The 14,537-nt window shown below is 34.9% G+C and overlaps 1 protein-coding gene across 2 annotated transcripts in view; it reads left to right on the forward strand.

The window, feature by feature from the left end:
• LOC121381072 (serine/threonine-protein kinase OSR1-like) overlaps positions 1-14,537 on the forward strand; it is a 31,721-nt gene that overhangs the window by 1,532 nt on the left and 15,652 nt on the right. For both annotated transcript variants that reach the window (XM_041510163.1, XM_041510164.1), the window contains exons 2-7: positions 3,901-4,013; positions 6,066-6,174; positions 9,069-9,210; positions 9,909-9,964; positions 10,648-10,757; positions 12,822-12,923. In XM_041510163.1, coding sequence (XP_041366097.1) covers positions 3,901-4,013; positions 6,066-6,174; positions 9,069-9,210; positions 9,909-9,964; positions 10,648-10,757; positions 12,822-12,923 — 632 coding nt within the window. The remainder of the gene's footprint in view (positions 1-3,900; positions 4,014-6,065; positions 6,175-9,068; positions 9,211-9,908; positions 9,965-10,647; positions 10,758-12,821; positions 12,924-14,537) is intronic.

The raw sequence follows: 14,537 nt of genomic DNA on the forward strand, positions 1-14,537 counted from the left end.
ATCTATACACCACAATGGTAATAGATTCTATCATGATTCTCATGTCAATTTACCCATATTTGACAGAGTTATGGCCCTTGAATTTATGAGCTAGGGAACTTTATTTTCCATACTTTTTTTATCCAAGATATTCAGCTAAAATTTACTGCTTTATCATATATACTGTTACAGATCAAGTTAGACTTTCATAGCAGTTTTTATATGTTTTCAACAGAGTTATGGCCCTTAGGAGATACAAAAAATGTGTTAGGTAGGAGTATCATATATGTATTGCTTTAGCATTACACTCAGAATGCTTGTTTTTAACTCTTGTCTTAATGTGAAAAGAAAACAAAACTCTTGAAATGAACAAGAATGTTCAATTTTTAATAATGGAATTTGTAAAAAAATTATGAGTAGTCAAAATATAGTTGTATAAAAGAATAATCAAATAAAGAGTTTAGTAGTATAAAACGATAGAGAATACATAATTTTAAACTGCACCAAGCAGATGACACTCATCACTGGTTGAATGTTGCTGTTTTATATTTGTTCATTGACCAATATTTTCGCAAACAACATTGTTGTTTTTTGTTATTTCCGAAGCACTTAAATTCTTCTCAAGCCAAATTGAAATTATGGACCAAACAAACCCCCACATATTGACATTTGTATGGGGTGTAAACAAGCCTTGAAATAAGCGGCCGGTCACGGTCATTGTCCGGTACAAATTTGTAACTTGTCAGTAACAATGTCGATTGCGCCGGTCATCATGTCCGAAGCTCGCGTTGTAGTAAAAGCCGGCTGTTTTGGAGTCGAATACACTTAATGCACCGATTAAAATAAATATTGATTACGAATGAAAAAACACAAATGTGTACCAGTGGGATTCGAACCAGTTCGCAGGGCATTTGACAGTCCAACACGAAGTTCATCTACAGTCCGCGTACCTGTTATGCAGGATTTTTCATAGTCTCGATTTTGTGGGAACTTACATTGTAAAAAGTGATGTCACGCATATTAGTAATTAACCTCTAGTACTTAGCGTATACTTCCTGTGGCGTTTTTGTTTAAAGTTTGCAATTCAAATTTCCTCCTGGTTAACAATTAAAGGATGTTGACCAAAATAACTTCAGTCTTTGCTGTAAAAGAACAGACAGGTACTGATAATGACAAATCAACTGTCCCTGTTCCTGATATCCGCGGCAGGCAGCCGCCGATTAAATCGTGCCCCAAAAATTCCCAAACGAATGTCCTGCAGAGTAGTATCTTAAAATCTAGCACTGAATTAAAATGGCAAAAGCCTGAAGGAGGATTTAGTTAAAACAAATGCCTCTTTGTGGCTACAGTTTGAAGAAAACACCAACGGCGAGGTTACACTTATGACGTGCTCGCTCTGCAAAATGTTTCAAAAAGAAATGCAGTATAATCACAATTTTTCGGATGCGTGGATCAAAGGGTCCACAAATCTGCGTGTATCAAACGCTAAAGATCACTCAGCAACCAAAAATATAGACTATTACCATAAACAAGACACTGATGACATGCGTGCGGTTAGGATATGACAATTGAAATCCATTTCTAAAATTATAGCTCACGTCGCTCACGGCCGGTTAGGATACAGCTTTACCAGAGGACATATATTAATGCATCATAGACTAGTAAGTACATAACAATAATAAATGTCATCATTTGGTGACTATTGCTGTAACTGCTGCATTGGTTATTTAGTAATTAAATATATCAATTATTAAACAACATAAAACATAATTTATTTAATTTTTATTTACAATGTTTTGTGACAGGTACAATTTCTTTTATGTCCGGCACAAATTGATTGGTGTAGGACATTGTGTCAGGTACACCAATTTTTTTTATTTCAAGGCTTGGGTGTAAAAGAGCCAAAAGATAGAGATGTTAAAATTAATACATACATTTTATTAGACCAAATTGATGTACGTTGATGGGAAAAGACAGATATGCGTGGCACAATAGGATGGGAAAACAATCAATGAATTTGAAATAAAATATGAAAAATAATAATAACCAAAATTTTAAAACTTGTTTACATAGACTTTTAACTGTCAAAATTTAATTAATTACTCTCGAGTGCCAAATAAACGTACACCTACGTTTATTAAATTTGTGAAATTTTTTTGGTGTCTACACTTATTCAGCACCCTACGTTTAATTACATCTTTTAAAAATGTAACCCCCTATGCTAATTCGGCACCCAACGCTTATTACAATTCTTAATTTATCAAATGGTACCGATTTTCCGCGATCACGGATTCGCGGGCGGAATTTACAATTTTCTGAGTTGTCAAATAAAATGCCAACTTTTGTGGTCAAATAATACATTTATTTATTAATATACATACATTGTTTTTCTGCTCAATTGATCATTTGAACCATTAAGGCACAACAAAGTATGTTACTCTACGACAAAATGTAAACACACGTTTACGAACATTTTTTTTTTATCGCTCGGCTCAGTTCAGTTTTATTCGGTTGGGTAAATTCCAAGGATGCGTTCGAGTGAGTGCTCGCCTGTAAATCGATGCAACAGTTCATGCAAGCACTTTATTATATAAATTACTCAATTACACTTCAACACTTCATCTTTTCACCAAACATTGAAGACTTGAGTACCGAATTCTTAAAGGTAAATATGACTTTTTAAGCTATGTATACTAGAGTAGATATAAAGTACAGTTCATTTAGGATAAGGGGAACTGGCCCAAACTTTATCTACATTATTTCCTCTTTTTATATATATATTTTTTTTACATTACAAATTCCACTTATTTTAATTACAAATTCCACTCAACCTTTTCATTTTCACTTGCAAATAGAGTCTATTAGAAATTAGCAAGAAAAATTAGGCAGAGTTACATCCCCTAACCACATTCCAGTTATGGCGCGTTCCGCTAACAGCTGGCATGGCTGATGACCACAGTTGTTTGTGAATCTTCAGCTGAGATTTATGCATGCCAGCCCCTGGCATCATAAGTGTCCCCACCTATGCTTTAAAAATAAAGAATGTTACAGGTAAAAATTAAGTTGATGAAATTACGTCTTGTAACAATTAACCAATGTGTTAAATATAGGAGATGAATCTAGCGAGCTGTCGTCCACCCTGATTGTTTTGGTTTTCAAGCCTGGAACTTTTGGATTTTTTTTTAAAGCTGCAATCTCGCCTCACATTAATTATCATAATTTCATTTAAACGTACAAACACACTTACAGTTTTAATTAATTGTGTGTGACAATAACACAGTTGTAACAGTTAGATAATAGAAACATGTTTATAGTGAACACATTTTTTCATACTATTATTTCTGAGCCGCTTGTTTTCTAAATTAAATAACAATAGTATATTTTTGTTATTTCCAAAACACTTATTTTTATTTTTACGTGAAACCAAATTCTGTTTTCATTACTAGTCAATTTTTACAATTTAGCTAAATTTCCAGACCCTATGCTAATTCCGCACTCTACTCTTATTGGTTTTAAAAAAAAAATTCACACGCTATGCTAATTCCGCACCCTACTTTTAATTGATTTTAGACAAATTTCCAGACTCTATGCTTATTCAGCCCCTATGTTTATTAGGCACTCGAGAGTAAAAACAACAGTATTGTACAAAATTTCTAAAAGACAATCAATACATATGTTGATGTAGCACAGAAATCAAAGTAAAATATATTTTATTGGTGATGAAATGGGTGTACAGGTACTTTTAAAAAATGCAACATATACTGACTGTTTTTATTGTTAGTTATTATTCTATATATTTATTGCTGATTCCCTGCAAAATATATGTTTTCGACTAAAAACCAACTAATGGTTTGCTGTATGTCCGTCTTCTTTATTAAACGGTGATGCCATTTTGTGACTGATGATTGATTAAAATTACAGGTGCTGGGGCAACTGCTGTGGTGCAGGCCGCTCTGTGTAAACCTCGTAATGAGAGAGTTGCCATAAAGCGGATTAACCTGGAGAAATGTAACACCACTGTGGAGGAACTGCTGGTAAGTACAGGTAGTTTGGTACCTGGAGAAATGTAACACCACTGTGGAGGAACTGCTGGTAAGTACAGGTAGTTTGGTACCTGGAGAAATGTAACACCACTGTGGAGGAACTGCTGGTAAGTACAGGTAGTTTGGTACCTGGAGAAATGTAACACCACCGTGGAGGAACTGCTGGTAAGTACAGGTAGTTTGGTACCTGGAGAAATGTAACACCACCGTGGAGGAACTGCTGGTAAGTACAGGTAGTTTGGTACCTGGAGAAATGTAACACCACCGTGGAGGAACTGCTGGTAAGTACAGGTAGTTTGGTACCTGGAGAAATGTAACACCACTGTGGAGGAACTGCTGGTAAGTACAGGTAGTTTGGTACCTGGAGAAATGTAACACCACTGTGGAGGAACTGCTGGTAAGTACAGGTAGTTTGGTACCTGGAGAAATGTAACACCACTGTGGAGGAACTGCTGGTAAGTACTGGTAGTTTGGTACCTGGAGAAATGTAACACCCAGGGCATAAAATTTGAATTTTTCAGAGAACCAATATGTCGTTCGTGTGGCTTTTATGTTTGCAAGAACAATTTTCTTCAGTAGTTGGGATACAAATGAAATGGTTATAATCTGAGATGAGCGATCTTTGTAACTTTTCTTGTATCATAAATACAAAAATATATTTTTTGTGTTCTAGGACTAACTTAAAGCTACCAAGCGAAAAAAGTATAAATTTGATCTGTTGATGATATTTTAAAACCTCTATATAATTTAACCAACATTTATTAATGTTAGTTTCGATTCGTTGGAAATTAGAAGTTCTGTAAAATGCTATTCACATTGACGAGAGCACAATTTTCTCGCGACTGTGGCACGAGATCTCGCACACCATGGTGCATGATCGTAGTACGTGGTACATGGCATGCTCTTGTAACAGCCAAAATGGGTTTTATCTAAATCAGTCTTATGGTAGCTGCATAGGTACTTTCGCGTGAGCCAGATGAGGCTGTATTGGCATGCTCTGACAGTCACAAAGTTAATATCAGCGGTCATTTTGTCTGACACTAGGTACAATCGATAGAATGTGATTGCGTTTGCTATTAATAGACCTGATTCAGTCCGAAAGAAGCTATACAAGTGTTAACTCCTAGGAGAATCCGCAATCGGCTGACTTACTCTGATTGGCTTGGAATTGCTGTGAGAGATTTTCATTGAAATAATTAAGTCATGGGAAATCCCGAATGTTTTTATGCGTGTAGTGTTTTACATTTAAAACATGTTTTAGGTACTTTCGCGTGAGCCAGATGAGGCTGTATTGGCATGCTCTGACAGTCACAAAGTTAATATCAGCGGTCATTTTGTCTGACACTAGGTACAGTCGATAGAATGTGATTGCGTTTGCTATTAATAGACCTGATTCAGTCCGACAGATGAATGACAAAATCGTTCGTAGCAAATTTTATGCCCTGAACACCACCGTGGAGGAACTGCTGGTAAGTACTGGTAGTTTGGTACCTGGAAAAATGTAACACCACTGTGGAGGAACTGCTGGTAAGTACAGGTAGTTTGGTACCTGGAGAAATGTAACACCACTGTGGAGGAACTGCTGGTAAGTACAGATAGTTTGATATTTAATCGACATGTAGGATCATTAATAGACATACATGTATATGATAATCAGATTAAATTGTTTGATTATTTTATTGTATTTTTGTTTTAAATACAAAAATATGGACGAAGGAATGAATCACTAAATGAAATTTGGTTAGAATAAAACAGGTCTTCACAAATTGTTAGGGAGAGTAATGAAGGAAAAAAGATTTGACCAGCAGTGAAGCTTTTAGGATTTTATCAATTACTTGTGCATGCATGTTATAAGCATGATACCAGTTCCCAAAGGATACATGTATGTCATTATTATTTTTCCAATTTTGAAAACAATTTAATTTATGAATGTCAGTATTCCTGACTATTTGTATTGTTATATTATAAATACATATATATATATATACATGTATACATATATTCCAATTCCTTTCCGATACACTGTTTGTTGTTTGATTTCAGAAAGAGATCCAAGCGATGAGTCAGTGTAAACATGAGAATGTCGTTTGTTACTACACGTCGTTCGTTGTCAAGGAGGAACTCTGGGTTATCATGAAGCTGTGTAGTGGAGGTTTGTCAGATCATAGGACTTAGATTTCTTTTATTACTTTAACTTTCTAAAGTCTGAAACAAATTGTTATTTCTTCCTTTAAAGCCGCACACCCTAGTTCCATCCAGCGAAAATAAATTATAATTTGGTTAATCTACAAACCTGTAACCTGTAGATCACGTTTTTATCAAATGGAGTGAAAAAGCAGGTTTTATATCGATAAATACCATGAGAATCCTTATGTCCCAGTTGCTTGAAATAATTTTGAAAGTTAGTATTCTGGTTTCACCGGTAGATGTCGCTCGAAGCACAACAATGCCTACGTCACGACAAATTTCACAGACTCAAATTTCACAGACTTGGGTGCGTTCCTTTCACCTCTCCTGGACATGTTTCAACTGTTCTGTCCTGGTTGTATCCCCTCTCCAGATATTGTAAGACTTAGCAAAATTATTGGTTTTAAGGGTTTGTAACGTTTTGTATTGAGACACTTACTTGTCTGAACTTTATTGTTACTGAAAATGTTAACGAACTGTGAAGAAAAATCTCACAAATGAACAACAACAAATCGGATGTTGATTGCGCGAACCGTGCACGAGAAAACAAACTGAACCAAAATGATAATGGTCACGTGGTATACCAACGTCTGTGACATTGAAATGGAAATATCCCCTCTAAAAATAGATTAGACCTTGTCTGCTCAACGTTTTTTTCTCAGAGGCCGTGCCATTTTATGAAATACGAAAAATGCATTTTGTGGTATTACAAAAACCAGGATTACCAGGATTACCAAAAAACACTTCAGGTGAATGGAAATGTATATTCTAAATAATAAACGGTAAGTAAAGTGCAATTTTATTAGTAAAAAATGGGTTTAATAGCAAAAAACAACGCCATAATGGTTAACAACTAGCCATAACTAGGGTGTGTCCCTTTAATTACTGTTAGATTTTCTGCACTTTTTGTCCAAACAAAAAATTGTGGGAAAAAACATTACAGTGACACAGATTCCACATACAACACTGTGATGGTATCGACTTTGTCGAGATTACATATAATGAAAAATACATGCAATTTTTAATCATCTGCCATTTTGTGTTTTTGTGGAATACTCTTCAAGAGGAGTGGAAGCCTCCTATGTGGCATAATTTATCTGATGTCATGATGAGTGCATTATACCTTAGAGCATGTCATCATGTTGTTATATTACATCATATCGACCAACCCCTCTTGAAGAGTATTCCATAAACAAGCAAAATGGCAGATGACAAAAAACTCCATGTATTTTGCCCTATGCAATCTCATCGAAATGGATGTTGGTGACATCATTACAGTATCGTATGTGGAATCTATGTCACTGTAATGTTTTTTTCATAATTTGTGTCTGGACAAATTTTTTGGGAAATCTAATGGTAATTAAAGGTAGGAGAGAAATTTATCGTAGTTGTTAACAATTTGGTTTGAACTTTTAGACACCATACATAGGTACAGCCATAATTTAAAATGTGCTGAGGTGTCATTAAAATAATATTCCCAGGCCTTGACCTTAGGTTTTGGCTACCAGGTTATAAACTCTAATAGCCCTTAGTAAAAACTGGTAGCCCTATAACTTTAAAAAAAACAAGAGAAAAAAGCAAAATCGTTTATTTTTATTTAAACATGTTGTTTAGGGTTGGTTTTTGTAAATCATGAGCATTTAGGCTTACTGTGAAATATACACTTTTTAAAACTACATGATAGCCCTTAATGAACAATAAAGTTTTAGTTTACATCATAAAACAGAATCTGGGGGAAATATTCAAAACTACGACATTAATACATATATGTGACAGAATGAAGTGTCTCATATGTGGCATTATATGTATGGAGCAAAAAAATTAAATAATAATAATCCCTACCTACCCACATTTGAAACTACTGATCGGAATTGAACAAAACAAAATATTTTTAAGGATGACCTCAAGGGGGGGGGGGGGGGGGTAAATATGGTATAAAAAAACCCAACACTCTTAACAACCACCATGAAAAAACTGACCTATTCTACCTACATTAACTTGTTTGGTATGATTCCAGAAACACACAATAGTTGGTTTTATTATTATTATTATTAAATTTGTTTGTGCCTAATCACATATTAACGGCTTTCAAAATATTATTGAAACACTTCATACGGTTTTCACACTTGTAGAACTGTCTGCTAATTGTACGATTCTGAAGATCGATATTGCATATTTGATACTTAAAATATAACTATTTTCAATAGGTTTCATTTTGAAGAATCTTAACAAAACTTGCCTTTATTCCAAAACAATAGCGGGTTTTTTATTGATGACAATAAACTTGTAAATACCATAAGCAAATTATCTAAGACAGGTGATTGCCATGTGTGTTTGTGTTTTTAGCTGTAAATTATCTGGGGTAAACTAAAAATGATTTGACTTAATAAAAACTGCGTTTGATGTTGAGAAAGATTATTCGTACAAAAATAAGATATGAAAATATTTCAGATAGAAATTTATTCTTCTAATCTCATTCTCGTTTATGCATATTTTGTTCAGTTTTATAACTGTAAACTAATTAATGATGAGTGATGATCATAAAGATGCCAGTGAATAATAAAACTGTGTATTGCATGGTTGAAGCAAATAAGATTTCAAAATAGGCCAGACACAAAAATACTGGTCTGCTTTGCAGTATACATCAGGGAACATTTTGTTCAATACTGCATCACAATTTGCTATGCAAGTTTCAGAGATCGCTATAAAATTCTAAACATTAAATAGTAGCTACTAATCAATTTTCAATCAATTAACAACTGTTGCGAATCAATGTGTTTTGACTGTATACCTGTATGTATTTAATTTTTATCATGCAGATTTGAAAGTAAATTTTCACCATTTTCATGTTGTTAATAGGCTCTATGCTTGACATTGTGAAAGCCAGGATGCGTACAGGCCAGTACAAGAATGGTGTGTTAGACGAGGCCACTATAGCTACTGCCCTGAAAGAAGTGCTCAAAGGCCTGGAATACTTCCACAACAATGGCCAAATACACAGGTTAGTAAAGCACAGCCCTTGGGTTTAGTGCTGGTATTTGACAGTTGAAATACTATCGCAACTTTGGTCAACTGCACATTTGACCATTTAAAATGTCCCCCCCCCCCATTTAAAATTTAGTACAAAAAGAGACTTTCAAAATGTTGTAATATCGATTATGTTGAAGATCACAGAAAATTCCTCTATGTAAGTTGGAGACATATGTCTTTAAGAGTCTGTGGATTTAATTGAAAAAAAAATGACCAGTGGTTTTGTTAAACCTGACATAAGCCTATTGGCTAGCTTTAATTAATGTTGAGTATCAGTATACAAATGTATGTTACAGGTTTTAATTGTTGGTAGTTATTTCTGTACTATTTTCTTCCTATACTTATCTCTATTTGATGCCAATGATCAATGTGTTTTTTGTGCTGAGGTGTCATGAAACCATTCATAATTATTATTTTTTTCATTCATTTGTTCATCCATCCCATCCCATCCCATCCCATCCCATCCCATCCCTCCCCATCCCCATCCCCATCCCCATCCCCATCCCCATCCCATTCCATTCCCATCCCATCCCATCCCCATCCCCATCCCCATCCCATCCCATCCCATCCCATCCATTCCCATCCCATCCCGTCCATCCATCCATCCATCCATCCATCCATCCATCCATCCATCCATTAATTCTTTCATGTTTTCTTCTATTGTTTCAGAGATATAAAGGCAGGCAATATTCTAATTGGTGGTGATGGCTGCATCTACATAGCAGGTAAATACTGAATGTGGAATCAGTTAATAACATTATCAGGGGTGTACCCAGCTTGCAGGCAAGGGGACAGCTGCCCACCTTATCAAGAAATAGGAAATAATGCCATTTTTGTCTAGCTTCATTACACCCTCCTAAGGCAAACTCTGGGTGAGCAGAACATTTTGCCAAATTATCTTTTAAACTGTAAAAACTGTAGTAACAGTTATTTTCCAACAAAACATCACTCATTATAGGAATTATTTTGCCATTGTTAAAATACAATTGGCTAATTGTTGATTTTTTTGGCGAATGGTGGAGCTAACTCTGCTTAAAATTTAAATTTCATGGCAATTTACCTATTTTCCTCAGTTATGGCCCTTGAATTTAGGAGATATTAAAATATGTTGGGGCCCAGAAGGGGATATGTATTGCTTTAGCAGTACTGTCAGAATGCTTGTTGTTTTGTAGATTTTGGTGTCGGTGCATGCTATTATCTATACAGAACTTATTGTGTTATTATTTTGTAGATTTTGGTGTCGGTGCTTGCTATTATCTATACAGAGCTTATGGTGTTGTTATTTTGTAGATTTTGGTGTCAGTGCTTGCTATTATCTATACAGAGCTTATGGTGTTATTAATTTGTAGATTTTGGTGTCATTGCTTGCTATTATCTATACAGAACTTATGGTGTTATTATTTTGCAGATTTTGGTGTTAGTGCTTGGCTGGCCACGGGCAAGGATATCACAAGAGATGCTGTCCGTCATACGTTTGTAGGAACACCTTGCTGGATGGCCCCTGAGGTCATGGAACAGGTAAACCCATTGGATAAAAGAAAGGAATATTTAGATTTTAGACATCTTAAGCTGGATAATTATAAAAACTTTGGTGAAAACCTGTCAGAACAATTGACATAATTTAACCAGTATTGTCACCTGCCTCAATAAAATACTATATTAGTATCCTTTTGTTCATTTCTTACACATAACAGGGCTTCTAGATTATGGTAGCCCCACTCCCATGTTGGACTAGTAAATAACTACTATTACCATGCCCGACGGCTAGTAAATTTGTTTTGGTCAAATGTTGCAGGTAAGTCTGTTTTGTAATATGAATATCCTGCCTCCACCCCAACCCCCCATTGTTAGTGTTTTTAAGCTCTATCTCCCTCTTTAGGTGACATATCTGATTATTATTATTATTCAGTAAAATTGCATCAACTGAAAGTAAAGTAGGGCTAGTGAATTTTTAATTGTGGCTAGTAAATTTTTTAAATCGCTGATCCCATGGCTAGTGGATTTTATAAAAAATTATAGTAGCCCTACATAATAAAAGTTACACTGTATTTGAACAATGAAAACATCTCTCTGGGTTTTTTTTATTGTATCCACAATCTTTGACTGAAACCACTGATAAAGTAATCTGTCCATTGCTGATAATTAAATTACAGTCATTTGTTTATTCTGCATTTTGTAAGAAAAAGTTATAAACTTTTCATTTTGTCAGGGATATTACCATCAAATAATGAAAAATTATGTCTCGAGTGCTAAATAATATTTACAAATTACACTGTCTTTATAAAAACAAAACTATACCGTATATCTTCGCCTGTAAGTCGATCTCGGCTATAAGTCGAGTCCCTAATTTCAAGCCCTGAAAACGTATTTTTTTATTGACCCGTTTATAAGTCGACCCATGAAAAACTACTTATAAATATTGAAATATTTCTTATTTTCAGCACATGAGAACAATAATATTTGAACAAAAGAAAATTATTTTACAAACTTCGGTTTTCACGTTTTGTACATCGCAATATAATCAGACTATTCGAATCAAACTATCATTATTACATAGCATCAAAACGAAATATTCCCTTAGTAGAGAGTGAAAGCTGTTTGACTGTTACTGTATAGTACTGTACAGATGGTTTTGTGCACAGACAACAACTTTATTTATAAACACTGACAACAGATCACTACGATAAAACTGAAAGTATCACGTTTTGCCGCCATATTAATACATGTAAGGAGGATAACTCTGGAAAGTACACTGGTTTTTGTACCAAATGATGTGTGTCCCTATTGCTCTAGAAAGTGAACTGCAGAGATCAGTCTATTTTAAGGGAAAGCTCAGTAATATTCATGAAGTTAATCACCGCCAAAACATTGTTTGAACAACCATTAATGCCAGTGACCAGATTTCAAAATAAACTCGGGCAACAGGTAGTTAGTATTGTTTACATTTTTACTATTAGTGATGACTGTTAATTTAACTAAGTGGACCGTTGTCTTGGCATGTGAGTGAGATCGTACGCCTTTTCGAATAACCAAAACCGTTCTAATGCCCAAAAAAATAGGTTATAAAAAATAAATGTGTCAAATTAACATATTTGAGTATAAATACATGGCATACTTCAACAATAAAACTTGTAAAATAATCCCCAAAACTAATATTTTTTGGTGAAATTTTTTTACCCTCTTATAAGTCGACCCCCCAAGTTATAAAATAATTTTTGGGTGAAACAAATTCGACTTATAGGCGAAGATATACGGTAAATAATGATTTATTAGCTAATGAAGTCAATGTGGTTGTTGCACTTAAGGAAGAGAGAAACAATAGAACAATGTTACTCCACATTAGGGGATCACTTTTAATAATCTTTATTGTCTTTCTTTATCAAAATGGTATTTTTTACTTCAATGGTTCATTCTGTTGAATGACAGAATGTTCAAAGATATAGTTTTAATAGTCAAGTTTTATTCATATTAATTACTTTAGCTATTGCAAAAAATCTACCACCACCCCAACCCCCAGATTAAAACATAAATTAAAAAATGCCTGTATGTTTGAATGATCAAGTTTATGTTTGTATTGTCCAGGTGAGCGGCTACGACTTCAAGGCTGACATCTGGAGTTTCGGCATCACTGCAGTCGAGCTGGCGACGGGAACAGCCCCATATCACAAGTACCCACCCATGAAGGTAGCACTCATTGCTATATATATAAATGAGTAGTATAGTAACAGATAAGGGCAGGACATATCCAACTGCTGAAGCACCTGATGTGCGATCGGTCTAGGATCGATCCTCAACGGTGCACCCATTGGTTTTTTGTTTTTCATTCTAGCCAAGGCACCATCACTGGTATATCAAAGGTCATAGTATGTGCCACCCAGTCTGTGGGATGGTTCATATAAAAGATCCCTTGCTGCTAATAATGAAAAATGTAAAGTTTTGTCTCTAAGACTATATATCAGAATTACCAAATGTTTGACATCCAATAACTGAAGATTGAGAAATCAATATGCTCTAGTGATATTGTTAAATAAAACAGGCTTTTTCATTAACAAACAGCCAATACAGATCTTCAATTATTAAGATAGCAGACATTTTGTCCTCTTCAGTGAGTGGCAGTATATAGTATGCAGGGTGGGTGGGTAAGTTGACTTTTTTGGTATACAAGGGAGGTAAATTGACTTGCTTGATGTGTGACAGTCCCATGTTTAGAGCACATACCTATCTCAGTTCCTGCTGGTGACCCTGTCACTGTTAGTATCCTCTGTCATGGTCTCTGATGGTGAAGGCAAGAAAAGATCTTTGACTCAGGGTTTCTGCCAGACGGTAAAACGAATATGGCACCACACCCAAATTTGTTTGCAGATTTAATTTTTTAAAGTTAACTTTTTGACAAACTTAATTACTCTTATCATTACTGTATGATTTTCTTAACCCTAAGCCTAAATGTAACCCATTTGATTTGTGAGGGAGGTCCCCCATACCCCCTGTTGACTGGTAGCATTCAGTTCCATAGCACCATACCCAAAAATTTCTTTCTGGCAGAAACACTATTTTGTGATAGATTAGAAGTGATATGCACATGTCAACCCACCTAGATTGTACTCTTAGGAACATATTTTATGATATTCTGAATGTCTATTTAAAGGTGTTGATAAAAGTGTTACTTTTCCTCTTCTTTCGATCCATTTATGATGTTGGTCAAATTATCTCACAGTAATTAACAAGAGCATTGCATAATTTTTGAAGGGAACGTGGTCGTAGAATTACAAAACATTGCATGAGGAGGGGTGGGATATGTTGTGTAATTGTTGTAACAGCAAGAGGTTTGCTAAGTGCAATTCCCTATTCATCTTCAACATGATAAAGTATTTATCCTATAACTTACCCATGATATCTATGTCATAAACCCATGTGATAATTTACTTTATTAACCTGGTTAATAATGGCATGCAAATTTTTAAGGTTTCTGTGGATGTGTCAGTTGCTTACAAGCCAACAAGACCCGTGTACCTGAGCGTAATGTTTTCAAAGATTTGTTTAAAATGTGTGACGTCAAACTAATCTATGCTAATTGTGACGACGTAATATTATCGATGGTGGTGACTTTAGTACTGTGATTTACTAAAACATTAATTAAAATGTTATTTTAGAAGTGTTATAGGATAAATAGAATTCGCTACTCGTGTTCTTTAACATGTAAAATATCAACCTCGTCTAGTTAATCTGTATTTGTCGAGGCTCCGATTAACAAAAGACTCTGTTGATATTTTCCATATTAAAAAATACTCGTGACGAATG

Source organism: Gigantopelta aegis, chromosome 9, assembly GCF_016097555.1.
Source record: "Gigantopelta aegis isolate Gae_Host chromosome 9, Gae_host_genome, whole genome shotgun sequence".
In the NCBI taxonomy this organism is placed as follows: domain Eukaryota; kingdom Metazoa; phylum Mollusca; class Gastropoda; order Neomphalida; family Peltospiridae; genus Gigantopelta; species Gigantopelta aegis.